Here is a 25,805-nt window from a genome sequence, read left to right as displayed (position 1 = left end):
AGTGTTCACAGAACAGCAGGAAGTTCAGTGTGACTTACAAGAGTGAGTGAGGGGAAAATGAGTTGGAGATAAGATTGGATAGATGGGTAGAGGCAGAAGAGTGCAGGACCCTGAGTCTATAAGGACTTTTCTTTTGCCTTGAATGCCTTCCCCTTTCATCACTTTTGGGTGAGGTTGGAATTAATTTTAATTTGTTCACGTGCTTTCTAGTTTGCTTCTCTGTTTACTAAATAATTCTCTTCCTCATTGATTTGAAAGGTCATTTTATCATATATTAGTTGTATGTGTGTTTAGACGTACATATATTCATGCATGCATACATATGTTTATCAGCTCTCTTCTATTGATTTGTCTTCTTGTACACATACCATACTGTTAAAATTCCTGTACCTTTATCTCAGGCATTGGTGGACTATACCCCAGGGACCAAATCTGTCCCACCACCTAGTTTTCATAAATAAAGTTTTATTGGAACAAAGCTATGCTCAGTTGTTTCCGTATTACTATGGCTGCTTTTGAGTTACAATGGCAAAGTAGTTAGAACAGAGATGGGATGGCCCACAAAGCCTAAAATATTTACGATCTGGCCCTGTGCAGAGTTTACCAACCTCTGCTTGATGCTGTGTATTGATATCTGATAGGGCACGTTCTTCCTCATTCTTCTTTTTCAACAATTTCTTGGCAAGTCTGGCATGTTTGTTCTTTCGCATGAACTTTAGAATCAATCTGCCAAGCTTGCTCGACTCCCTTCCTTTTCCCCACCTCTTTCTTTGGAGGGTGGGGGATCTTGGAGGCAGAGAGAATAGGAATTTGATTGCATTTAATTTGTAGTTAGTAAAGGGAGAAGCCATCTCTTTACGATACTAGGTCTTTCCGTTCCAGGAATATACTATCTCTACATTTCTGTCTTTCAGTAAACTTTTATTGTTTCTTCATTGTGTGTTGTGTGTTTGAGTTTATTCCTGTAAGTATTATTGCTTTTTGCTGCTGTTGTAATTGAGATCACCTCCCAGCTGTGTTTAACAAGTGACTATTTGTGGTGTAAAGGAAAGGTTTGATTTTTATGTATTTCAATAGTTCTGACCCTTTTACACAGGAAACTTTTTTAGGACGGTTGAGTTTTTAAGTTTGATTCTTTTGGTTGACAGACATTGTCTGAACTTACCGATAATTTGTTCCTTTCCTAATGTGTGTGTCTCCGTCTATACGGTGGGATTCTGTGCCCAGGGTAATTTAGGGGAGTGGACGTGGACCCTCTCGGTGGCATTCCTTTTCTTTCTTTTATGTTATGTAGGTCACTGCAAATGGTAGTTACAAGAAAAAAACCCCAAATCAGAAAAATTTATGCCCAGTCCACATTTGTTGCTAGTTTTAAGAATACTTGGAAGATAATTTAGGCGAGCTGTTTATCGAGCAGGCTGTGCCTTTTTGCAGAGCCATTCGTGGCCTTTAATACAGGATATAGGGTTTGCATGTCATACTGAACACGCACACCCTTGTGACATGCACGGGTTTATTGCTTTTCTGTGGAGAGCCATTTGATCATAGAATGAAGTTGACTTAACCTAGCATTTATCCACTGGAATTGAAACGTGAGCAGAAGGAGACTTCTATGAATAAGTTAGTGCTTTCCTAAATACATTCTCTGTAAAGCATTGGATCTTTACCCTTAATATCCATTCCTTAAGGATGTGAAATCTGTTGTAGATTTCAAGGTCTGTTACTTGCCCTGAGCACTGAACAGATGAACCATAAATTCAATAGATGTTAACCTTTGTGGATTTATCTTTTAAGGCCATTTTTGTCTTTTCTCCCTGAATTTGTGTCTCTGCCTTAGATTCTTATTGAAACTAAAGATAAATTACTTGTGTTGCTTGTTCCTTTTGTTTTTCCTTTTTTCTTTTTGGTGAAGTGATGATGGGGTGGTGATGGTAGTAGACATTGGGTATGGAAACGGAGAACTGCTGATGTATATGATTTGTGAAATGTACTGTGTTACTCTCATTGCCTGTAAAGTGAAGCTTCATATTTAGAACCTGGTCCTAAATGCTCCTGTGTATTGTCTCCACCGTGTTGTGATCCGTTTCAACCATCATTATGAACATCACCTGGTGGTGTATGAATGTGCAGTCTGTAGAGATGTATCAGGTGGCATGCCTCCATCAGAGAGGGAGCTCCAACTTGGGGATTTTTGATGTGGGGCTTGACTTGGACTTCCGGAAGTTAGAGACCATTTAGATAGCTGTGGGGTATGGAAAATACTATAAGTGAATATAGTGGTAATTGATTTCTTTTATTGAGCGCTTATTATGGTCCAGGCATTGTAATGGATGTCTGCCACATCTAGGCATTGTAGTCTCCCTTTACAGATGAGGACACGAAGATTTAGGTGAAGTAACCGTTAGACCTGAGATTCAAACCAGCTGTCAGACTCCGGAGTCGGGTTGTAAAGCACAGCGGTATTTTGGCAGGAACTGTGTATGTGTGGAAGGATTTTGCGGTTTTAATTCATTTAGATTTTCTTATGTGAATTTTGACGATTGAGTTGACATCGAGGTGGTGAAAAAAGCATAGCATGTCGGGGTTTAGAGACCTCATTGCTTGAATGATCTTTGGCAAGCCACTTTCTTCTCTCCCATGTGGCCTCAGTGAAAAGAGAATCTAGATCCTTAAGTTTTCTCAGTTTTGTTTTTGTTTTTGGCGGGGCTCAGGAGTTTAATTTTTATTTCGAGATCATAATGGATTTCAATTGAGAGTGCAAAGACAGGGGTTATGGCTTGGTAGGAGACGCATGGAAGGGCCGATGTCTGTGGGAGCTCCCCGTTGCCTCTTGCAGGTCAGGAGAGGATGGCGCTTCTGGCTTTAGAGACCTCATCCATGTTTATTAAATACAAACATGAGTAAATAAATACACACATACATACAGTCACACACCCCAAATGCTTTTTAAGCCTTTTCCATGCAGTTGCACTAATTAAGATGGAAAATAGGGTTTTGTGCCACATTCTCATCATTTACCTTAAATGTGGCTAAACCATTCAGATGCCAAACAGTTAACACTTATCTGTATTCAAGGCCCATTTGGAGCCTGAGACCCTGCTCTGGTTGTCTCTCAGCCAAAAACTCTTGTTCTTTGGACCATTCTCCTTGTCTGTGACGGTGGTGTCAGGCTGCTGGCTGCCGCTGGGTGGGCCAGAGCAGTGCATGTGTACTTGGACATGTATGGCCTGCTGCTCCTGACAGTGTCGGGGCTCTGCTGCCTGTCTGCCCTTTTGCCCTGCAGATCAGCCCAGAACTGGATTGCTGCGCGATTTAGAAAAGAAAGTACATAGTGCTTTCTAAATACTGGCAGGGAAGTCACCCTGCTTTCCAGATTCGGAACAGTAGCCCAGAGCACAGCCCCTGCACAGACAACTTGTACTGTAGCGGCTGCTCTTTGCATCTGATACATGTCCCAAATAAAATATTCCAGTGCAGGGCCGATTTTTTTTTTCTTTTTTATCAGAATGGCATAACTTGGAGAGTTACAGTGTCTTTTCAAGGTTACATTCAGACTAACCTTTATGATAGTAAAGAAAAGGAACTAATGTAAATCCTGATATTTTATTAAAATACTTCTGTTGATGCTTGTTCAAATATGAAATTATTCATAGACTTTTAACTTGTATTTGCATAGCCTAATATGTATGTAAGCATACTTAACTTTCCAAAAAAACATTTGAAATTGGAGATTCGAAAGCCTAACAGTTTAAAGTTTTATGTTGTGCAGGATTCTAAGGTGGAGCAACTTAATTCATGTGGTGTGTGTGATTTAGTGTGTAAGGCTGAAATCATCAGAGGTGATGCGTGGTGCATTCTTGGATCTGGACATGTTTCTCCGGGAGTGTGACTTCTGCTCTGTGTGTCTGTTCTGTGGAACATTTTAATGTTGCAGTGCAGATGACTGTGGGCTCCATCACAGGGCTCTGGCCTTAGGCACGGAGCTTGCAGCCTAAATAGTTCTTTGATTTGTCTGTATTTGTGTAACAGGAGAGGGAGGGGCTTAGATTCCATTTTTTGCTCTCTCTGTTGTAGAAGAGCCAACAAAATAAATACATTGTAAGAAATGCCGAATGGTTGCCATGCTTTCCTATTATTTTCTTGCCAGAAGCTTGATATTGTACTAGTAATTCTGGGGAAGAGAAAGGGAAAGAGAAAGCGAACATGTTTCATTTGAGATCTGTCTTCTATTTGTGTGACTTCTTTAATTTGTTAACATTATTGATATTTTTCTCTTAAGTTCAAGTTCATTACTGGTAGGATTTTACAACTACGGAAGTATTTTTGTTTTACCTTAACAATTCAAATGGAAATTTCATCAACTTTAACATGTGGTTGGGAATTTAACTTTATTGTTAGACTCTACTTCTAGGGGATAGGTCATTAGTTGCATCTTGTATTTTATTTAATAAATATCAAATTAATGGACATCATATTCAGTTGTATCAAAACATTTGTTTGTCTTCACTTCTGAGCCTTCTTTTTTTACATTCTTTTTGCAGTGTGGGAAATAAATAACACTGAATTTTCCCCTTTTTCTTTTAAAGACTTTCAGCTGAACTCTCATCTCTCAACACTGGCAAATATTCATAAGATCTACCACACCCTTAATAAGCTAGTAAGTCAATCTTTTAAAGACAGAAGTACCAACTATTTAAAGTAATTGTTCTAAGTGTATTTGATAAAAATTTAGATAATGGATGTTAAGATAGCTATTTATGAAACTATTGAATTTTAAAACTTGCTGTATGGTTTGTGATTCCTTGGTAATAATGAACATATTTCTTGCAGAATCTAACAGAAGACGTTGGCCAAGACGATCACCAAACAGGTATCTGTAAATGCTTACACCCTTAATTTTAAACAAGCTTTGTAATTGAAAGTTAGGAAGGAGAGGTTCTAGCTGAGAATGGTCTACATTGTTGTCATCCCCTCCAATAACAAGATGTTACTTTGTCGAGGATGTTTTTCAGAGTGTTCGAGGCTGCCATGGTACAGCTGCTTCCCGGGAGGTGATCTGTTCCGGGCCTCTGGTTGACGACAGAGCACTTCAGTCCCTTTAAAGGGGCTGGGGATTCTCCCCAGTAGTTTCAAGATATTGTTTCTCTACTGAACTGTTTTAGTTTATACTAAAAAGTTACTGCGGTAATGCAGTTTGAAAGGTATTCCATAAATGTTTGTTGAATTGAGATAAAAATGACTTGATAGCTAGGTAGGGATGTGTGTGTGTTATATAGGTCCTGAGGATTTATGAATGGGAAAATTGAAAATTAGTGTAAATGATTCTCTAGCCCTGTGGTTCTCAAACTTTAGCTAGCATTATAATCACCTGGGGAGAGCTTGTTACAACAGATTACCAGGCTCCACCCCCAGGGTTTCCAATTCTGTAGGTTTGGGGTGGGGCCCCAGAGTTTGCATTTCTAACAAGCTCCCAGATGATGCTGATGAGGCTGTTCTGGAGACCACACTTTGAGAACCACTTCTCTAAACTGCTGATTCAATTATAAAGTTCAGAAACTTGGATTTGATCTATAGTTATTAAAACTTTCAAGAAAAATTATTAAAATATATTTTAAATTATTTTGAAAGTCACCATAGTGATATATGAATATATGCTTGTTGGAGAATTTTGAATAGCGCAAAAGTAAGTGGAGTAAAAAGTGACAGTGCTCCTCTGTCTCTCAGTCTAGCCGTTCTGTCTCCTCCAATACGCTGTTTAATTTTATTCTTTCAGCCATTTTTTTTTAAACTTTTTTTTTTTTAAAGATTTTATTTTTTCCTTTTTCTCCCCAAAGCCCCCCGGTACATAGGTACATAGTTGTATATTCTTCGTTGTGGGTCCTTCTAGTTGTGGCATGTGGGATGCTGCCTCAGGGTGGCTTGACAAGCAGTGCCATGTCCACGCCCAGGATTCGAACCAACGAAATACTGGGCTGCCCGCAGTGGAGCGCGTGAACCCAACCACTTGGCCACGGGCCCAGCCCTCTTTCAGCCATTTTTATTCATGCATATGTTTTTATAGTACTGTCTTTTTATTTAGCATCAATGAGATCACACTGTACATACTATACAGCATCTTTCTTTTTTCATTTAATGGTATGTCTTGGAGGGTTTTGGGATTTAGAACCCTCCCCAGCCTCCCCTCCAAATGGGTTCAGAATGAATTGAAAATTAGGCAGAATATGGAGGTTGAAGTAACAGTTTTGTTGGAAAACACAGTTTAGATGTGCAGCAAGAATGCAGAGGCTTTTCAGTGTTTCACCTGAATTAGAAGCCTCACACCCAATCACTGTCACACCTGCATAAGCACAGGCCAGCACACCCGCTGTCCCCCTCTTACCCGCGACTAAGACAGTGGCACGGTCTGAGCTTCTGCTGACAGGTGGTTCTGAAAGGGAGTTTGGAATGGGCTGGGCCCCTCTGCTTGGTTCTTTCTCCCTGGGTCATGAGTTAAATCAGACACTCCTGCCGGAGGAAGGAGTGAGAGAAGTGGGCAGGGACTCTGCCAGAGTGTTCTAGAAGACGAGGCCACAGCGGCTCCCTTCACCTGACCTTTCTGTGTCAGTAAATATAGATCAACTCAAGGGCAGTCAAAAACAGATTCCTTAATGATTTTAAAAGCAATGTGTGCACATGGTTTTAAAAGAAGTGTTGAAAAGGTATGAAACAAAAAGTGGAGGTTTCTATTTCATTTTATTACCTCTAGGTCCCTCCTATCGCCCACTAGTACTCCGCATTTGACTCTCCAGAAGTAACTTTTATATTCTTTTGTTTCCCAAATGATGATGGTGGTGGTGATGATGAAGATATTTTTTTCCCCCAATACAGTATGTATACATTTGTATGTGCTTCTTGTTTTTGTCACTCAGTGTTTCTTGGAGATCTTTTCATAGTAGAACATTTATAAAGCATCTGCTTTATATTTTAACGTCTGCACAATTTTCTAATTCCTGGATATATCATAGTATGTTTCTCCAGCCTTCTATTGATATACATTTAAGTGTGTTTAACTTTTAGCTACTACCAACAATGCTGAAATAAAATTTTCAGGGCCAGTTTTGATAGGTAAGAAATAAACTACAGTTCTCTCCTATTCTGGAACAATATCTTGGCGAGCTTTGAGCATTCTTTAAACTTAAGAGTTAATGTAGTTTTGATTTTTAAAGCTGAATTTTGTATTTGTAAAGCCTTTTTAGGTCGTCTTTCCCTTAGCTGAGGTGACAAAACCTCTAAGTTCTGAATCTTGTACATTATGTGGTTAACTTTAAACTTCGGATTTAAATCAATATTGTTACTATAGTAATTTCACATCTAAATATTTAACCTGAATGTGGCAATTTAATAACTGTAAGCTATAATTAAGGAAAACGAAAGTGGAAAGTGTATTTGGCCTTATGCCTCCTCTTTCGCCCTTGGGGACAGCGGCTGTGTCTGATGTTTGGAGTGTAACATGCTGGTGCCGGGTGCCTTGTAAGTGCTAGTCAGTGTCAATTAGCATTAGTAATTTCGTAGAGTAGTCCATTTCATTACCATTTTCCAATTTGATTATAGCATCACTTGTGATTACCATACCTGACAGAGTGTACTTTAAAAATTAAACAACGTAAAGTCTATAATGTTTGGAGATCTGAGAAAGTTAATCACTGTAGTGCTGCTTCGAATCTTTTAGCCCACAGTAGTCTGAGCAGTATCTGTGACAAACTGTCTACGGAAGAGCCACAACTAAGTGCAAGGGAGGTCAGTGTCTTCTTGCTCTGTCTCCTCCAACACTTTTCTTTGATGCTCTCAATCTTCCTCCCACCAGAAAAAAAGAGAGAGACAGAGTTAACTTTGGAGAAATAGCCCAAAATACACCATACATGTAGGGAGTGAATAAAAATTGCCAAACAGAGAGGACAAAAAAATGAGCAAAGAAGAAGATGGTAGATGTTGGAAGTCAGTATTATTTGGAGGGAAAGGAAAGGAATTTTTTTTTTCTTAAATAGTAGGATAAAAATTGTACATTTAGACTCTAATAGTTTCAAGGAAGTAGTTCAATGATCTGTTCAAGAAAATGAAATAAAATATTAGTTACTGGTAAGATGTCTTAAAATGGAATCTATCAAATTACTCTATGTTGTGACATGGTTCAGTGTAAAGTGAGGTGAAATAGCTGTATAAAAAGTATTGAAGTGGCAGAATGAACTGTGTAAAATGTTATTAAGTGAAACAAGGTTATGATACAGCGAACTCAATAAAATGAAAAATTAGTGAGATTTTTGTATTGGAACATGCATTTATACTAAGTTTGGAAAAGTCAGAAAATTTCTCTAATTTTATAAACCTCTTGTTTGGGGGTGACTAGAAATTGGGCACACAATTTAATGTCTTACAGAAAATGAACCCTGAACAGGATTTTTCTAACTTGAGGCCCACAAGCGAAAAGATTTACCAAAAAAAAGAGGCAGTGGAGCGCCTACTTAGATACTATTTATTAAGAATAACATGCTTAGTTAAATTATTATGAAAACAAGCTGGATAGACGTCAAAGGACCTTTGGTCTGATCCAGGTGAACTCAAGTTGCTCTTTAAAATTGATTTTCTGAGGCCAAATATTAGAATAAACTTGTTGAAAAATGTTGGCAGTATTTCTCGTTGTTTAATATGGGAAGAATGGCTATATTCATTGACTACCCAATTTATTTGAAAATGCGGTCGGTCAGTTAGTAGAATATTTCATTTGTTCTCTTTAAACACTGAACCAAGAAGAAATGAACCTGAACTCAAATCTTAACCCTTGCGTAAAAAATATATAGACAATTTTGGGGGCTGGCCCCGTGGCCCAGTGGTTAAGTTCCCGCGCTCCACTGCAGGCGGCCCAGTGTTTCGTTGGTTCGAATCCTGGGTGCGGACAGGGCACCGCTCATCAAACCACGGTGAGGCATCGTCCCACATGCCACAACTGGAAGGACCCACAACGAGGAATATACAACTATGTACTGGGGGGCTTTGGGGAGAAAAAGGAAAAAATAAAATCTTAAAAAAAAATATATATAGACAATTTTTATTGCCTTCCTAATGATCGTGTTAAACACCCCAGCATCAAAGAAGAGCTTGTAGTGATGGGAGAGTTGGGAGGGTTGATTTCAGACTCACTGTCCATCTGTGTAGACAGACCGAACACCAGATTGTCAATCATGGTAATGTTACGGAGCACGGATTATAGTTTAGGATTACTAGTTGAGATTTTTCTCCTCCTCTTCTTCCCTGTTTGTTATTATTATAAAAAGGCTTTTCTTCTTTCATATGTACTTGCCAAATATTTCTAACAAGATTTAAGATGGATCCCTAAAATCTTTTTCATCCCTGCTTTTTCTTGGATGATTGGCAAAGAATGCAAACTTGCAGCTCTGATCATTTCAAATAAATTACTGGATTTCTTACAGTTCATTAGGAAGTCAGTTTTATTTGTTAAGTATTTTTTGATCTAGGAACTTTTAGGGGCTCAACTTTATGGGTCAGTTTCTTATCCGTAGAATTGGGATGGTAATCACAACCCCTTAAATTTGCGAAGATAACTTTGAAAGTGCTCTGTAGTTATTATTTAAAACATCAACCTTAATCTTTTGCATCTACCTGTAATGTCGGATAGCTCATTCTTTGAAAGAGATAAACATTTTGTAACATTCTTGTTAATATTATTTACCCCCTAAATTTTTTTTGAGTTTAAAGATAAAGTGTTTAATTGAAGTAGATTAAGTGATACAAGGTCTGAGTCAAGTCTAAATTTAACAATATGAATAAATACAAGTTTGTAAAACATATTCATTCCGTTTAAGTATTTTTATTATAAACCACTTATCACAGTTATTTTAAGAAGCAAACATTCTCACATATTTGTGTGTAAAACACATGTCTACCTGCCGGGAAACAGAGTCGGGTGCTTGTTTCCTGAGAACGGGGGAATTCGGTGGCGTATTATCTATTCATGGAAGTTTTAAGTCTCTGGAAAGGTACTGAGTTTTCAGCAAACTTTGGTTTACACACGTGCTAGGAACACATTTATTCAACAAATACTTATGGAGAGTCCACTGTAGGACTCACAATAATGTCTATATCTTATCATTAGTGTACTATGATACTGTGCATGCACAGGCGGACCCAGCAGGCCCTGCAAACCAAGGTGTCCCTTTGCACGTGCACTTAAAAACCCTGGTTGTTTCTCTTGCTCAGGTCTGTCCCCGGAGCCGTGATGGGTACGGGGGAGCAGGTTTGGGGCAAACAAGCCTTGAGTTGTGTGTTCTCTGTATTTTGTTGATTTGGTTCATATTGTCAAATTATCTTAAGTAAACTTGTTTTCCTCAGCATTAAAAAGTTGCTTGTTACGTAGGCCGAAACTTTTCACTGTCACCATGGGTTCTAGGGTTCTATCTGTGGAGCTGCGACGTGTAGTCGTTGGTAACCTCACTGGGTGAGTTTGACTCGTCCTTCCTGTGAGGCGGGAGTGAGAGGGCGGTGAGCCGGTGAAGGCCCGAGCTGTACTGGACAGCAGGGAGCTGAACAGATGTCGCTTCTTTGTGAAAGATGGCCCCATAGCATCGCTTATGCCGGTGATTGGATGGAGAGAGCTACACAAAGCCATGGTTCTTAGCTAGAAGTTAGAAGTTTTGAATAAATGAAAGAATAAAATGCCAATTTTGGGGTGATTTGGGGCCCAAAGATGAATGTTTTACGCAAACATGAGAAAAAGTGGTTTGTGAAACTTTTTAACAAAGCATTCATCAGTAAGGAAAAAAATAAAAAGTTGGAAAAGTTGGTTAACTTATGTTAGTATGTTTACCAAAAACGTGATACTTTTAACAAGTAGAATTCAGTGAAAGCCAGGCATTATATGTTTCTATGAAGAAGCAGATAATGGAAGAGCTGGCAGATTAACCTTTATTGGTGAATATTGGTGAGGACACTATTTTAAATAGTGTTCATCATCCCACAAACTGCAGAGATAACTGCATTTTCCTCTGTGTTCTGCAAAAACTGGTGGAAGGGAGAGGTTACTGCCAGACCAGATGCTTGGAACCAAACCATGAGCCGTACTGGAAGAAAATGTCTTCTCTTCACACATACACATCCAAGAAGGGAGAAGCAAGCCCCAGGTTTAAGACATTGTTATTTTTGAGCAGTGTGGCAGGCTTTCTACCTAGGAGGGTGTACTTTTTCATTCTGCAGGCCTCACCCCAAGGCATTAATGGACATGAATTAATCTTTTTCTTGTATGTTGGCCGTCTGCAAAAGCTTGGGTCACTCTGCAACTCTTTGGAACTTTTTGTATGCTTTAGTGTTGTTTGTAAACAGGATCACCATTTTATATGGAAGATGAATGGGGTGTCTGTGTGCTGGGCAGCGCCTTCTCTGGCTCTTTCTCTTCCAGTTCTTGCTGCTGTTGTGGGGAGTGAGATATGGATGTGTGTGGTGTCTCTGAAGAACTCTCCTTCCACTCTGGGGAGGACAGGGCCTGTTTGGGCCCCTTGGAAAGGTGGCTGACGGTCGTCCGGTTAGCCCTGTGGGGTCTGCTTCTGTGCTAAAGGAATAGGCAGGATCCTTAGGCTCATGCAGTGTGCGGTACCGAGCAGACGCCTCATTTGGGCTGTAGTCCTGGTTTATAACAGAAAAGGTGCTTTCGTCTGGTATGGTCCTGAAGTGTATCACCCTGGAAACTTAGTAAAATGCTGGAAGCCTAACTGGGAGCCAGGATTTAGGTTCCAGTCCTGATCATTGCTCTTACCAGGGTTGTGACTATTAGCTACTGACAACTGTCTCCCTGCCTTCAGAGCAGGTTTCTTGAAAGAGTTGTCCATGATCATGTGTTCACTCCCTCACCCCACGTCCTTCCCACCCCGTTGCAGTCTAGCTTCCACCCTCACCAGCCCATTGCTGCCGTACTTCATTGCTCAATCCATCGTGTGCCTTCGCTCCTTCCTGAGCCGTCCTCTGTGTGCACACTCTCCACCTCTGGCTTCTAGAACATTACAGTCTCTTAGATTTTTCTCACAACCCAGGTTTTTACCTTCTTTTCCTAGTCCCTTAAATATCCACACTCCCCAGGGCTCTGTCCTTACTTCTCTGCTTCTCAGTCTCTGCTTTGATGACCTAGTAGAGGCAGCAGGAAATAGTCGCTGAGAGCTTGGGCTTTGTTGCTGGGCTGCTTGGATTCGATCATCGATTTCACTTATGCTTTCCAGCTGTTACTTAATCTCTCTGCTTCAGTTTCTTCATTTGTAAAAATGGAGCTGCTGACAATACCTACATCCAAGGGTTGTTGTAAGGATTCACTTGCGAGGTCCAGCCTGAGCACTGCCTGCAAACCTCTGTTAGGGCCCTCGGAAAGTGTATATCCCTATCATCTACCTACACACAATGCTTGGCACCTAAAAACTTACTCAGTGGATGTTTTTTCCTCATAAAAATCCTGAGAGGTAGATATCACAGTTCTCATTCTTCAAATGATGAACCAGAATAGGTCAGTGATTGACCAAGCCATGTGGTTAGGTGAGGAGCTGGAACTCAGTGGATGCAGATCACTGGAACCCCAGCACCCCTGTGCTTGCTCCTGTCGTGGTGACTCATTGAGAGCCCAGGGCCTACCAAAGGACCAGTGGAAGAAGAGACGTGGAGTCCAGAATGCACCGCTTAACACTTCTGAGATCTTGGAAAGAAACTCGAATGCCTGAGCCTTAGCTTTTCTCATCTGTCAACTAGAGATAATTATCTCTGCCCTGCCTGTCATTCAGGGTTATTGTGGGAACCAAGCGACATAATATATATGATAGCACTTGTGCCAAGATGGGGTATTTTAATTATATTATAATTGTTTTGTAATTTATAATAGTTTAAGACGGTCTGAAGCAAGACCGTCTGGATTTAAAGCCCAACTCTGCCTCTGTTTTCTCATCTGCATTGGCAGTAATGATGGTTCTCTGTTCATAAGCTTGTTGTGAGGTTGACTCAATACTGGTAAGTGTTGAGAACAGGGCCTGGCTCACAGTAAGGTCTCAGTAAGTGTTCCACGTTGTTATTGTCTGTTGTTATTACATTTTACTATCTTTTACCAAATGAAAGTTTACTTCTGAAAACTGTGACTGAAAGTGGCAGAAACAAACTAAAAATTATTAGGAAATTTTGCTCGAGATTATGTTAGGCTTCTGCCCCAAAAGTCCCAATCCTGGTTTTTTAAAATCAGATATCCCTTGAAGCTTAAGAGTATTGGGACTGATGTGCTTGTGTTATTTTAGATGGAAGGTTACCGGTTGAGCTGGCCTTGCCTAATGAAGGACGTAAATGAGGTGGCGGTGCAGTTCCTTCTGAGGGAACACGGCCGTGTAAAAGGAGCTGAAAGCTCGGGGGTTTATATTAGTATTTGGGGGGAGTAAATTGAAGTGGTGATAACTTCCATTTCTGGTGTGGTTTTAGGGGGAAAGTGTTAACTTATTTGTGTCATTGAGAAGTTTATTTCTTGACTATAACGTTTTCTCAAAAGAGGAGGTAAAAGCTATTTTTTCACTTATAGCATTTACAATAGCATCTAAACCCTTTACAGTGCAAAGCAGGGAAGTTTTAATTTGCTGGTGATATTCTTCGGACGTGTCATGACGTGGCATTCCTTAACGTGGCACTCTTGCCTCTGTGTTTTGTAGGAAGTCTGCGGTCTTGCAGTTCTTCGGACTGCTTTAGCAAAGTGATGCCGCCAAGGAAAAAGAGAAGACCTGCCTCTGGAGATGATTTATCTGCCAAGAAAAGTAGACACGATAGGTATGTTGCAGAGACAGGAGATCAAAATGGATGACACACGTGTCGAACAGGCACATTTCTACCTAATCCAGTGTGGGTCTTCTAAGTGTGCAGATGGCAACTGGAAAATTGCTTTGGGTTCTGTCAGGAGAACTTTCAAAGTGTAGTTATTTAGTGATACTTTACATGTGGGTTTATAAAACAAAAACAAATTAGGTAATTTGAGTTCTTAGAAATTAAAGTTTTATCTTAGTCCATTGGTCCACCAAAACTGGTGTAGAGTTTCTTTCTTTCCTTTTAAGGGCTTGCCATCTGTGCCTGTTGGGGACCACAGGATTGGTATGTGTCTGTTCCCTAAGAGGGTCTCACTCACTAAATACATCACAGTAGTCCCGTCCTTGTCTTTGCAAGGGCCTTGGGCTAGGCGGTCAGAGAGGGCTGCCTGTACTGAACACTCGGAGGCTGCCTGGAGTACTAGCTGAGCTGAGGTTTATTCTCAGAAGAGTGAGAATTTGTTAGAAACTGTGAAAAACAAGAAGACTATTTAAACCACTTCTCTTTTACACAAGTGAACTGTTAAATGTGGTAACTCCAGAGCTCTTTTAGACTTGTTTATTTCGGGCATCTTTATTGTTTCCCTCTGATTTTAGTAAGTCATTTTTCCTTCTTGTTCTTTTTTTTAAACAATGAACAACAAGCATCATAGTTTTAATTTTTTCTACCTTTGTCCTTCTTCCTCCATTCTAGCTCTGCAGGTCACTTCACTGATAGGCCTGAGTTCCACGTCTATAAATCCGGGGGATTAGATGAGATTGTTCTGTTTCTTTCTTGCTGTCATACTTCATATGCTACAAGTCAGTTGGAGGGTTAGAGATGGACTCTGAAAATGTGAAAATAATATCACTATTCATATCCCAGATGAGTAGAAGATATCATCTAAAAGAAGATAGCAGTGATTTAGAAGATAATCACTGAAGGTGATGTTTAGACTGATGGTTTTCAGCTTTGGGAAGCCATGTTATTTGATACTTCTTTGGTGGTATTATCAGGGAATTGTTAAATTCTAATAATCACATACCATTTTGTGACTATATATAACACTGATTTTCCCACCATACTCTAATACAATTTAGTACAATAAAGCCAGTTTAAAAACTGGTCGTTGAGTTGCAAAAGGCTGTGAGGTACCTTAGTGATAGCATTTCAATGTCACCAGAGGCAAAGGGATCTCTAGCATTATCTGAGTTTCATTCTTGGTCTTTTTTGTTTTAAACAGCTGTATTTACCTACTGTAACGTTCATCCATTTTAAGTGTACAATTCAGTGATTTCTTACTAAGTTATTAGAGTTGTGCAACTACCACTACACATCAGTTTTAGGAAATTTCCATCACTCCGATTAGATCCTGATGCCCATTCACAGTCACTTCTTCTTCCCACCCCAGTCCTAGGCAACCTTGAATCTACTTTCTGTCTCTACAGATTTGCCTTTTCTGGATATTTCATATAAATGGTCTTTTTGTATCTTGCTTCTTTCACTTAGCATAATGTTTTTGAGGCTCATCCATGTAATAACATGTATCAGTATTTTGTTTCTTTTATTTGCTGAATAGTATTCCATTGTCCTTTTTTATGTAGAGTGTTTTTAGTAATTCAAATATTACAGTGTCTTATATAGGCCTTCAGGTTATTGACCATTACAGACTTTGAGCTGAGATAGGCATATCCAAGCCCAGGACTGGAGCATATCTGTTCGAACCCTTAGCCAGTATCTGCCTCTATTTCCAGGAAGTATGAATACCTTTTATAGAAGAAATACAGAAGTGGTGGTTTGCAGTTTCAGGATCTTAACACCCTGTAACTCTATTCTTTTTTGGTATTAAAACCCACAGTCTCTAATCAGAGGTATATACAGATAGTCTGGTGAATGTCTAGGCATGAATAAATGCTCATCAAAAAAGAATTATATATGATTTTTACATTATATACAATGCAAATAAAAATCTATTCATGGGGGCTGGCCCTGTGGCTGAGTGGTTAAGTTCGCATGCTCCGCTTCCTGGGCTCGGGGTTCATGGGTTAGGATCCTGGGCGTGGGCCTACAGACCACTCATCAAGCCGTGCTGTGATGGCATCCCACATAGAAGAACTAGAATGACTTAGAACTAGGATATACGACTATGTACTGGGGCTTTGGGGAGGAAAAAAAAGAGGAGGATTGGCAACAGATGTTAGCTCAGGGCCAATCTTCCTCACCAAAAAGCATGCCTTAAAAAGGAAAATAAAGGGCCAGCCCCGGGACACAGGAGTTAAGTTCACATGTTCTGCTTCAGCAGCCAGGGGTTCGCTGGTTCAGAACCCAGGTGTGGACCTGCGCACCATTTGTCAAGCTGTGCTGTGGCAGGTGTCCCACATATAAAGTAGAGGAAGATGGGCATGGATGTTAGCTCAGGGCCAGTCTTCCTCAGTAAAAAGAGGAGGATTGGCAGCAGATGTTAGCTCAGGGCTGATCGTCCTTAAAAAAAAAAAAAAGGAAAAAAAAGCCTGTTCTTGAAAAAAAGAAAAACTATATTCATAAGTGTTTATAACTATTTAGGCAATTTTTACATAAAGAATGGATAAAAAAAGTATATACGCATTTTTTCTAGTGAAATCACTATTTTAAAGGTAGTGCCGGAGCTGGCCCTGTAGCCCAGTGGTTAAGTTCACATGCTGCACTTTGGCGGCCCAGGGTTTTGCTGGTTTGGATCCTGGGTGCGGACATGGCACCACTCGTCAGGCCACGCTGAGGTGGTGTCCCACATACCACAACTAGAAGGACCCACAACTGAAATATACAACTGTGTCCTGGGGGGATTTGAGGAGAGAAAAAAAAAAAGTAGTGCCTCCTCCCCTCCCTGTGTAAGGAATGTCTTGGTTCTGAGCCCCAGGTCAACATGAAATAAGGAATTCCTGCAGGAGGTTGCAGTGTTGCAGGAGGAGGATGTGTATTTTCTGGTTCAGTTCTCCAGTTTATGCTGGCTATTTCCACAGTACTTGGAGATTATACAAGAATGGCAGAAGCCTGGGTTTCTCTGTGCTTTTCTCTCCTGAGGTTTTTTTTCCTGGAGGCTTGAACATAATTTGATGTTTCTTTTTATTTGCTTAATGTTCCCTTGAGGTGTCTGATATTGACAGGTTCTTCCTTAGACTGTGCTCTGTGCCCAGCCTGGCTTGTAAGACACAGAGGTCAGGAGAACTTAATGTGGAGACATGAGTGAGTTCTGGGGTCAGCAATTGAAGAAAACACTTTAGACGTTTCTTGCTGTATCTCACTACCAGTTTGTAGTTAGCTCTGGCTGGTGAGGTAGAAGGGAGAATATCAAATACCCATCCTATTCAGTTCTTACTGATTATTTGTTGATCAGAGAAAAACCTGTATTAAATGCTTATCATTTAATTCTATCTTGGGTGTGACTGTGTTTAAAACTATAGTTATAAAAGCTGAAGGTTCTGAGTGCAGGAAGTAAAATGTTTAAAGTATACTTGAAATACTGATTGAATAGATGTCTGGTTTGAGTAAAATAATAAAAACTATCTGCTACTTAAAAAGAACTCCGTATGTTTACTTTAAATAACTTGAAACTGCTTTCTCAATTTCTAGCATGTATAGAAAATATGATTCAACTAGAATAAAGACTGAAGAAGAAGCGTTTTCAAGTAAGAGGTGCTTAGAGTGGTTCTATGAATATGCAGGTAGGTAATCAGATCATCTAAGACTGGTCCTCATGAAAATGAGGGGTACCATAGAGGAGATTAAAGAATTAAAAATGTGTCCTTTTTGAATTTGGTGTGTATGTGTCTCCCTGTTTGAGGAAGGGAGCATAGTTGAAACAAATCACCAATGTCCTATTTATAGCCAGCAGCTAAGCCAAAGAATTCAGAACACTGGAAGGGAGCTGAAAAGATGAAATGCACTTGGGAGGAATACTTCAGATTGCTAGGAAACCTATTTTGAATGCTGGTAATGGGTGATTATTTGGTTTACGCATGAAAGTTAAAATAAGCTTTGCTGCTTTGAACCTTTATGTAGTGCAGTGGAATTTCTTCTATTAAGTGTCTCTATTCTGCAAGATTTTTTTGGCAGAAAATGTTTGTTTTGTCTTAAATGTCTTAAATTCAGTCCCATTTTTGCAACTTATTATAATTGGTTAGGTAATGTAATATTGAAACCTAGGGGTTTTTGTTACTGTGGCTGTGTATGGTGTAAAAAGAGAAAAAGAAAATTCTTCAGACCAGTTTGAGGGGAAGGCTCTTGACCTTTCCTCTCCTCCATCTTCATTTCCGGCCCTCTCATAACCTATCAGCTTGATTATTCCAGCAACCTTCACACCAGTTTTCCTGTCGTCAGTCTCTGTTCCCAACCAGGTTCCATGTGCCTCCTGTTGTCATATTTAAAAAAAAATAAACAATAGATCATACATGTCATTTCCTAGCAATCCACTCTACCCTCGGCCCCCGCTTAAAAACCCCTGCCACCACAGGGTAAAAGACAACCATCTTGGTGCCGTCCCCTTGCCTGGCGTGTTTTTCTCCATTTTTCCATCTGACAAGCTGCTATCCATCTTTTAAGGCCCCTGAATAGCCTTCTTTGTACTTGCACAGGACATTTTTCATAAGTAGTTTTAATACCCTTTTATAAAGTGACGATTCCTCCTGTGGCCTGATCTTGCTGTTTTTCTCTCTACCAATACCTTTTTTCTGATCAGAGCCTTGCTCTTTTGGCCACAGAGGTTGTTCCAGGGGGCTGGCAGGTAACCCAGGCAGGGCCAGTCAGATGAAGTTTCCTGGGATTTTCACATTGAAGCCAGGAGAAGAGCGTCCTTCTTTCCTAGTGCGCACTTGAAAGGAGGCGCTCCTGATTCCACTAGTTCTGTGTACTTTGTGAGCTACCCCAATATCTTTCTAGTGAATTCTCCTTTGCTGCTTGAACTAGTTTGAGCTGGATTTGTTTGCAGGGCATGAACCCTAATATAGACACTTACATAATATTAGAATTATCTGTTTTCATGTGTAGATCATGAGAACATGAGTCTCTTGGAGACGTTTTTTATTAGTAAAGTGGTGGCACCTTCTAGGTTTTCATTACAAGATGATGAATGAATGAAGAGTCTTCTCGTAATGGTATCACTTTGATTATGAAGATTTTTTTGCTTGCCTATGTTGGGTCACATTTATTTTTATGAAAGTATATTATAAAAAGGAAGTTTTAAACAGAAAAAGTACACTTAATCCCACCATCGTAGCACAGCTATTTTGATTTTTTTGTGTGTCTTCCTTTACAAGCAAATAGAAATTTTTCCATAGTATAAGCCACACTTCTCTTTTCTTTGAAGAGAGAGCGGGCTATAATTTTCCTTCTTGTTTGCTTTTCTCTGGCTGCAGAAAGGTGGCATTTGGGATAAAGATTAAGCCACATTCTTTGGGTTCCTTGAGATCCCTGCTGGGTAGTTCCTTGGTTTCAGCCAGGCAAGAAGCTTCTGTGGGAGTGGCTATCCCTATTTTTACACCCCTCTCTGTTTTTTTTGGCCTCTTTTCCTATATCTTATCAGTAGGGAAAATGGCTTGAAATGGGAATAATTAAAAGCCCCAACTGGCACCTGCTTTCACTTAATATCCCACCTGCATGAATAAAAGCTATAGGTCAGTATTATTCAAGAAAAACTAGTGAGCAGAGCCAGGCTGACTGACAGGTTGTGCTGTAGGATGAGTTTGGGAGCAGGCTGTGAGGCCACAGGCCCCCCGAGATGCTGGAAGGAGGAAGGCGTTACCCCCCGGGTGTGTTCCTTTTCCCTAGGAGAGAGCCAGCTGGCTTTGCCGACTCCCCGCACTTTAATGCAGAGTGGAGTGGAGGGGCCGGAGGGGCCTCTGGGGGTGCAGTTGTTCCCTAAGGGTGGACCTTTAGTTCTTCCATGTTTAATTCTACAGGTCAATCGATAAATTTAGTGTAAATACAACCATAAGCCCAATGAATAATGTGATTACAACTAGATCTAAATGTGGATGTGGGAAACAAGAAAAAAGGAAAAGTTGTTTTAGGTAGCTGGATTATGGGTAGCTTGTAAATAATGTTGATTGACTAACTGTATTTTAATATTTTTAGAATAAAATATTATTTTTGGTAGAGTCATGCCATTGCAAATAGTACTGTTGAAAACTTGCTCTTTTAAAACACACAGAGGCAAGTGTGTACAAGTAATACAATAATGGCATTGCATAAAATGTGGAAAAAAGAAAAAAGCGTGGATAACTTAACATTACCATTGCACAGTATACCTCAGCAAACCTTTAAGGGCTTGCTACATGCCAGGCCCAGGGGTGCGGTCAGCAGAAACACTGCCCAGAGCTCATTTTGTAGTGTGACAAACAGACAGACAAATTGAGAAGCATCGCCTTTGTAATGAGTATTGACAGAGGAGGTGGTAGCCGGGTTGGAGGGTATGAGAGTGGGAGAGCAAGCTGGGAGACACCAGGCCTGTGCATAGGCACGGGAAATGCAGGTGGCTTGCTGGGCTCAAGAAGAGATTGCAGCAAAGGAGCTTTTTAGATCAAGAAGAATAGAAACCAATGGGGCTGACCCAGTGGCGCAGAGGTTAAGTTCGCATGTTCAACTTCAGCGGCCCAGGGTTCCCTGGTTCAGATCCTGGGTGTGGACCCATGCACCACTTGGCAAGCCAGGCTGTGGCAAGTGTCCCACATAAAATACAGGAAGATGGGGACGAATGTTAACTCAAGGCCAGTCTTCTTCAGCAGAAAGAGGAGGATTGGTGGCCCATGTTAGCTCAGGGCTAATCTTCCTCAAAAAAAAAAAAGAATAGAAACCAAAGACAGAGGAATTTTAAAAGATTATAAAGCAACTTCTTTTTTCTCAGCTCTGTGCAACCACCTCCCAAAGAGTCTTATCAGTAGATACCAAAAAAGCATCTGTTCCTAAAAACAAACCTCCTAGCAAAATCGGAATAGATGGATATTTCCATATGAGAATAATTCTTTAATCTCACAGCCTGAGTACTTTACAGTAATGGAATGATGAAAAGAACTATGAATCATGGAGAGACACACACGTATTCACATACTATGGAGTAACAGAAAATGTGACCGCTAACAAGGATAAAGTAGATGTATAGGGACTCTCACAGGAACATTATCAGGCACATTCAGTGAAAAAAGCAAGGTGTAGAATTTATAGGTACAGCATGTGCCTATGTGTGTAAATAAATTTACCACTATGTTTCACTGTATTTTTGCCCATATAAATACATAGCAGAAAGGTCTGGGAGGATAGGAAAGGGAGAAGGCAGCCTTTCTCTTTGCCTCTATTTTACTGGGACTTTGTCTAGTTGAACATTTTACGTGTGAATGTAATAATATGTCGTTTGTGTAATAAATACATGAGTGTGCCCATGTGGGTAAGTGTTCTCTCAGACCCAAAGCTAGTAACTAATCACATGATAAAGTGCTAAATGCATTCCCGTGTGAGTCAGCAGTGAAATAAGGATGCCCACTCTCTTATTCTTATTCGCTGTTGTTTGGGAAGTTGTTAGCCAGTGTTGGTAGATAAGAGAAAGAAAGAAGGGGCATAAATATAGGAAAAGAGGAGGCAAAAATGATCATTCACTGAAGATGAAATGATTAAATTATTGTATACCTGGAAAGCCAAGGAGAATTGCCTGGACAAAGTTAGAAACACTAAGTAAATATGTATATTTTCCTTGCATATAGAATTATATAAAATGGCTTCCCCTTAGGGGAAGATTCTTAAAGAAGCTCTTTAGTAAATGATTGTCTTTGCGGAGTAGGGAAACTTAGAGGGGAAACTTTCGCTTTTTAAACATTCTTTCACTTTCACTTTTTTTTTTGGTGAGGAAGATTGGCCCTGAGCTAACATCTGTTGCCAATCTTCCTCTGTTTTTGCTTGAGGAAGATTAGCCCTGAGCTAACATCTGTGCCAGTCTTCCTCTATTTTGTATGTGAGTCACCGCCACAGCATGGCTGATGAGTGGTGTGGGTCCTCGCCCAGGATCCAAACCCACAAACCCTGGGCCACCGAAGCAGAGTGCACAAACTTAACAACTAAGCTATGGGGCCGGCCTCTTCACTTTCACTTTTAAGTGAAATTTTTGTATCATATTCATGTATTAATATAGCCCGAAAAACCTAAATTAAAAATTAACTTTTATTTGATTTTTTGCTAATAATCAAGATTAAAAAATTTAAGAATACATAGAAAAACATGTAAAATAAAAGGAGAAAAAAAGGAAATCTCAGAAAAAGGTAACAGATTTGAATATATGAAACAAACCGTTTTGTAACAAAATAGCACATTTATGATTAAAAGGGAAATAACAGGGCACAGAAAAAGTATTTGCTCTGGCCAGATGATGAGGAAGAGCCTGAGTCTGGACTTTAGGAGGAGCCAAGGATTTGAAGCAGAGAAGTGTTCGTCCTTTGTTGAGAACAACCACCTTATACTTTTACTGTAGTCTAGTTGTTACTTTGTATTGAAATTTCTCTCCCACTTTGTCTCTCTTCCTGGAGGACAGGGACCATGATTTATTCATCTTTGGCAGCTTCTACAGTGCATAGTTCCAGGACATGTCCGGAAAATGCTATCTGAATGAAACTGAGACATGTTAAGATAGTAGATTCTGCTGGACTTGGAAACTTGCTAGTTCTAGAGGCTGTGAGAAGATTGTAGAGTGATTCCTGTGTTCCGGTATTCATTCAGTAAACTTTATTGAGCAACTGTTCCATGCTGGGTGGTATGCTGAGGTTATAAAAAGAATAAAATAGCTCTTACTCTCAAGGAACTTAGAGAGAAAGACAGATGAGCTGGGACATAAGGCACATGTGCTAAATGTGGAAAAGTGTTCTTAGCAGTGCATGGGGTCGCAGAGGACTGCCTGACCCGGCCTCTGCTGGGAATGGGCGATTCGTAGGACTGCCCGCCTGGGTTGGTCTTAAAGACTGAGTAAGTTAGCCAGGTAGGGTGGGGAGGGGAGGGGAAGATGGGTTGCAGCCGCAAAGAGCAGTGTGGTGTTGGGTGTGCGTCAGGATGTGTGTGCAGAGCGAGCCACAGGTAAGAGTTTCTGGATCTTAATTTTTATTCATTCAGCAATATTTATTGATTCATTTATTTCCAAGAAACTTGATTTGAAGGTGGAAAGTGTTGAGGCTGAAGAGGAAGGGAGGCCCTAGATCATAGGGAACCTTATTTAATACGCCAGAGACATGGGACTTCAGGTAGTTGGGAGCCATTGAAGGATTTTAAGCCAGCATGGGGTTTATGTATGAGGTGGACCCTTTAGATAACCATGTGCAGGGGTCAGCAGGGGACGAGGCTCTGGAATTGGGGAGATCCTGAGGAGACTCCTGGGGTAATGTCAGTGAGAAGAAAGCCTGGACAGGTTAGTGCAGAACAGGTGCAGTGAAGAAATATTTGGAAGGTAAAATTGGCAGAACATGTGATAGTTGATTGGATGTGGAGAGTGTAGGAGAAGGGAGGAATCCAGGAGACTCCCAGGCTTCTGTTTCCAATGGCGCCACCAGTTGAGAGAGAATACAGGAGGGTAAGCAGGCTTGCCCTCCTGTGAGGATAAGGGAGAGATGATTGGCTCACTGAGGTGGTGGCTGAAAATCTGAAAGGCAGGAGGAAGAGATTTGAGGCAGAATGTAAGTTTAGTTGTGGCAGTTAAACAGGAGGTGGGGTAGCTGGACGGTGGTGTGGTAGACAGTTCAAAGTAAGGGCAAAGCCTGGGCTGGAGAGAGATCTGGGTAGTACCTGAAGCCTTGAGCATGGCTGACATTTCCTAGGGAGACTGGATAGAATGGACTAGAAGAGGTTTGAGCACGGAGCTCTGCACATCAAATGTAACAAGTTGAGAGAAGCAGAGGAGCCCGTAAAGAAGCCAAAAGAGAGCCAGGAGGAAAACCAGATGAGAGGGGTGCTTCCAGAAGCTGTGGGGGGAGACAACGGTTTTGTGAAGAAAGAACTGCTTCAGACTTTCAGATATCACAGAAAGGTCAAATAAAATAACGGTTGACTGCGTCTGTTAGATTTGGTGATTGGGGGGTTATTGGTGACCTTGGGAAGAAGAGGGTCAGTGGAGAGAGAGGAGCAGAAACCAAATTGCAGAGGTTGAAGAATGAATGGGAGATGAAGTAGAGGTGGGACATGTGGACAGTTCTTTAAGGAAAAACGACTAAAGCTAGACTGGGAAGGAGGAGGCTCTATTGCCTTATCCAGAACAAAACGACTACTTGGTTTTTTTCTGTGTAGAAGAAACAATTATGTTATTTCCCAATTAATTTTATAAAGAATATTATGTAGTTCTTTTGTGTCTCCAAAAATTATTGTATGTATTGAAATTACTACCAAAATAAGAATAGAGGTTTAAGCCACTTTAAAGAGCAGGAATTGAACTCATGTTAGCCTTGTCTTTCAACACACGATATCTGTACATATGTCCATCGGTTGAAGGACATGGTGATAAATTAACTTAAATGATTGTGCAGGCCAGAATACTTTAAAGACATAACTGAAATTCCAGAATACTTTTCGCTTTATACTTTGATGATTTCTTTCTTTGGAAAGGAGTTATGGCTTTTAAATGTTACTTGATTTTAGTTTACTTTAATAATGAATATTTTGACAGTATAATACTATTACAGTGGTAGTAGTGTACATGGTTAGATTTAACTTATATAAAATTGCATTTCACCACAGGTACTGATGATGTTGTAGGTCCTGAAGGCATGGAGAAATTTTGTGAAGACATTGGTGTTGAACCAGAAAATGTAAGTCTAACTTACTAAGTTGGGTCAATCACTTGATTATTTTTCTTAAATCTTGTGTCCCTTAACAAATAAAGCAACGATAAGGAATGGCATGTTAGTATTTACGAGGCAATATAAAAAATTAGTTCCAATTCTAATTTTATTTGTAAGCAAAATTTTTTGTTGTAATTGCTATGGTGTAACTACAGTCAGTTATTTTTTTTCTCTCATTACATTTCTTAGATCTAAAAGGTACAGTAACAAAAAGTAATTAAACTAGATGTTTAGCAAGTGGTGTGGGCATGTGTATGGCAGATCAACTAGGGGACCAAATCACCGTGCATTGTGTACCTTAGTCCCCCTCCGTAGTTGTTCCAGACTAATGTAGTTTTTCCAGGACTTGGAATAATTAATTATTCATGAGGATTTTGGGTAGGTTGTAATTTTCAAGAATTTTTCACAGGTCTTGTACTTCCTATTAAATTTAGCTCAGAAAGTGATAGCTTTTTAATGTAAAGGCCTTAAGTATTTCCTTTAAAAAATTTAATTAGAAGTTATAGTGTATGCTTAATATTTTTCTCTAATTCTTATCATCATGTTATTGTTGAATATTTTTTCCTGTTTCCATATCTTCTCTCTTACATTAAAATGAAAAATTTTGCTCATACAAGTGTTCTGGCTCATTAACTGTGCAGTTTAACATTACATTAGCCTCCAGTTTAATGAAAATGTCTTAGATGCTAAGTGAATTTATGATCTGGAAGAGATCTCAAGAGATCATCCCCTTCATTCAGACTGTTTGCAGGATTTCTGGTGCCCATGCATGTATGTCATGCTCCTAAAGAAAACTAGGAGTTGAAAGTTCACACTTTTTTACCCTTAGAATTTCTATGCCTCCACCCCCGGGCCCTCCACCTCCCCGCAATAATACTTCAAATTTTCTAGAGAGCCTTTGGAATATCTTTAACTCATTGTTACATGGGTTTTTTCCTTGTATATTTTTATTTTAATGTGATGTAGTTCAGGTATCTTGATAAATTATTCAACTTGGGGACAATGGGTCAGTTGAATTTTGCCTGGTCTAGCCTGTGGACTAGTCGTAGACATAGAAAAGACCATTTCACTGACTTTCAGAAGGGAGTTTTCTGCTGGGAGCTGAGCCAGGTTGGCAGAGTGCCTTCTGAACAG

General features: G+C 40.1%; 1 protein-coding gene across 8 annotated transcripts in view; it reads left to right on the top strand.

Annotated features, from left to right (window-relative positions):
• The window catches only part of LOC124232987 (DCN1-like protein 4), a 66,432-nt gene that overhangs the window by 16,160 nt on the left and 24,467 nt on the right, over positions 1-25,805 (top strand). For 7 of the 8 annotated variants that reach the window (XM_046649972.1, XM_046649974.1, XM_046649971.1 and 4 more), the window contains exons 2-6: positions 4,587-4,657; positions 4,831-4,870; positions 13,710-13,824; positions 17,446-17,537; positions 24,568-24,638. In XM_046649972.1, coding sequence (XP_046505928.1) covers positions 4,587-4,657; positions 4,831-4,870; positions 13,710-13,824; positions 17,446-17,537; positions 24,568-24,638 — 389 coding nt within the window. The remainder of the gene's footprint in view (positions 1-4,586; positions 4,658-4,830; positions 4,871-13,709; positions 13,825-17,445; positions 17,538-24,567; positions 24,639-25,805) is intronic. The other variant, XM_046649975.1, reaches the window with a different exon arrangement.

The sequence above is a fragment of the Equus quagga genome, unplaced genomic scaffold (assembly GCF_021613505.1).
Source record: "Equus quagga isolate Etosha38 unplaced genomic scaffold, UCLA_HA_Equagga_1.0 146_RagTag, whole genome shotgun sequence".
Taxonomy (NCBI): domain Eukaryota; kingdom Metazoa; phylum Chordata; class Mammalia; order Perissodactyla; family Equidae; genus Equus; species Equus quagga.
This window is presented reverse-complemented; position numbering and strand designations above follow the sequence as displayed.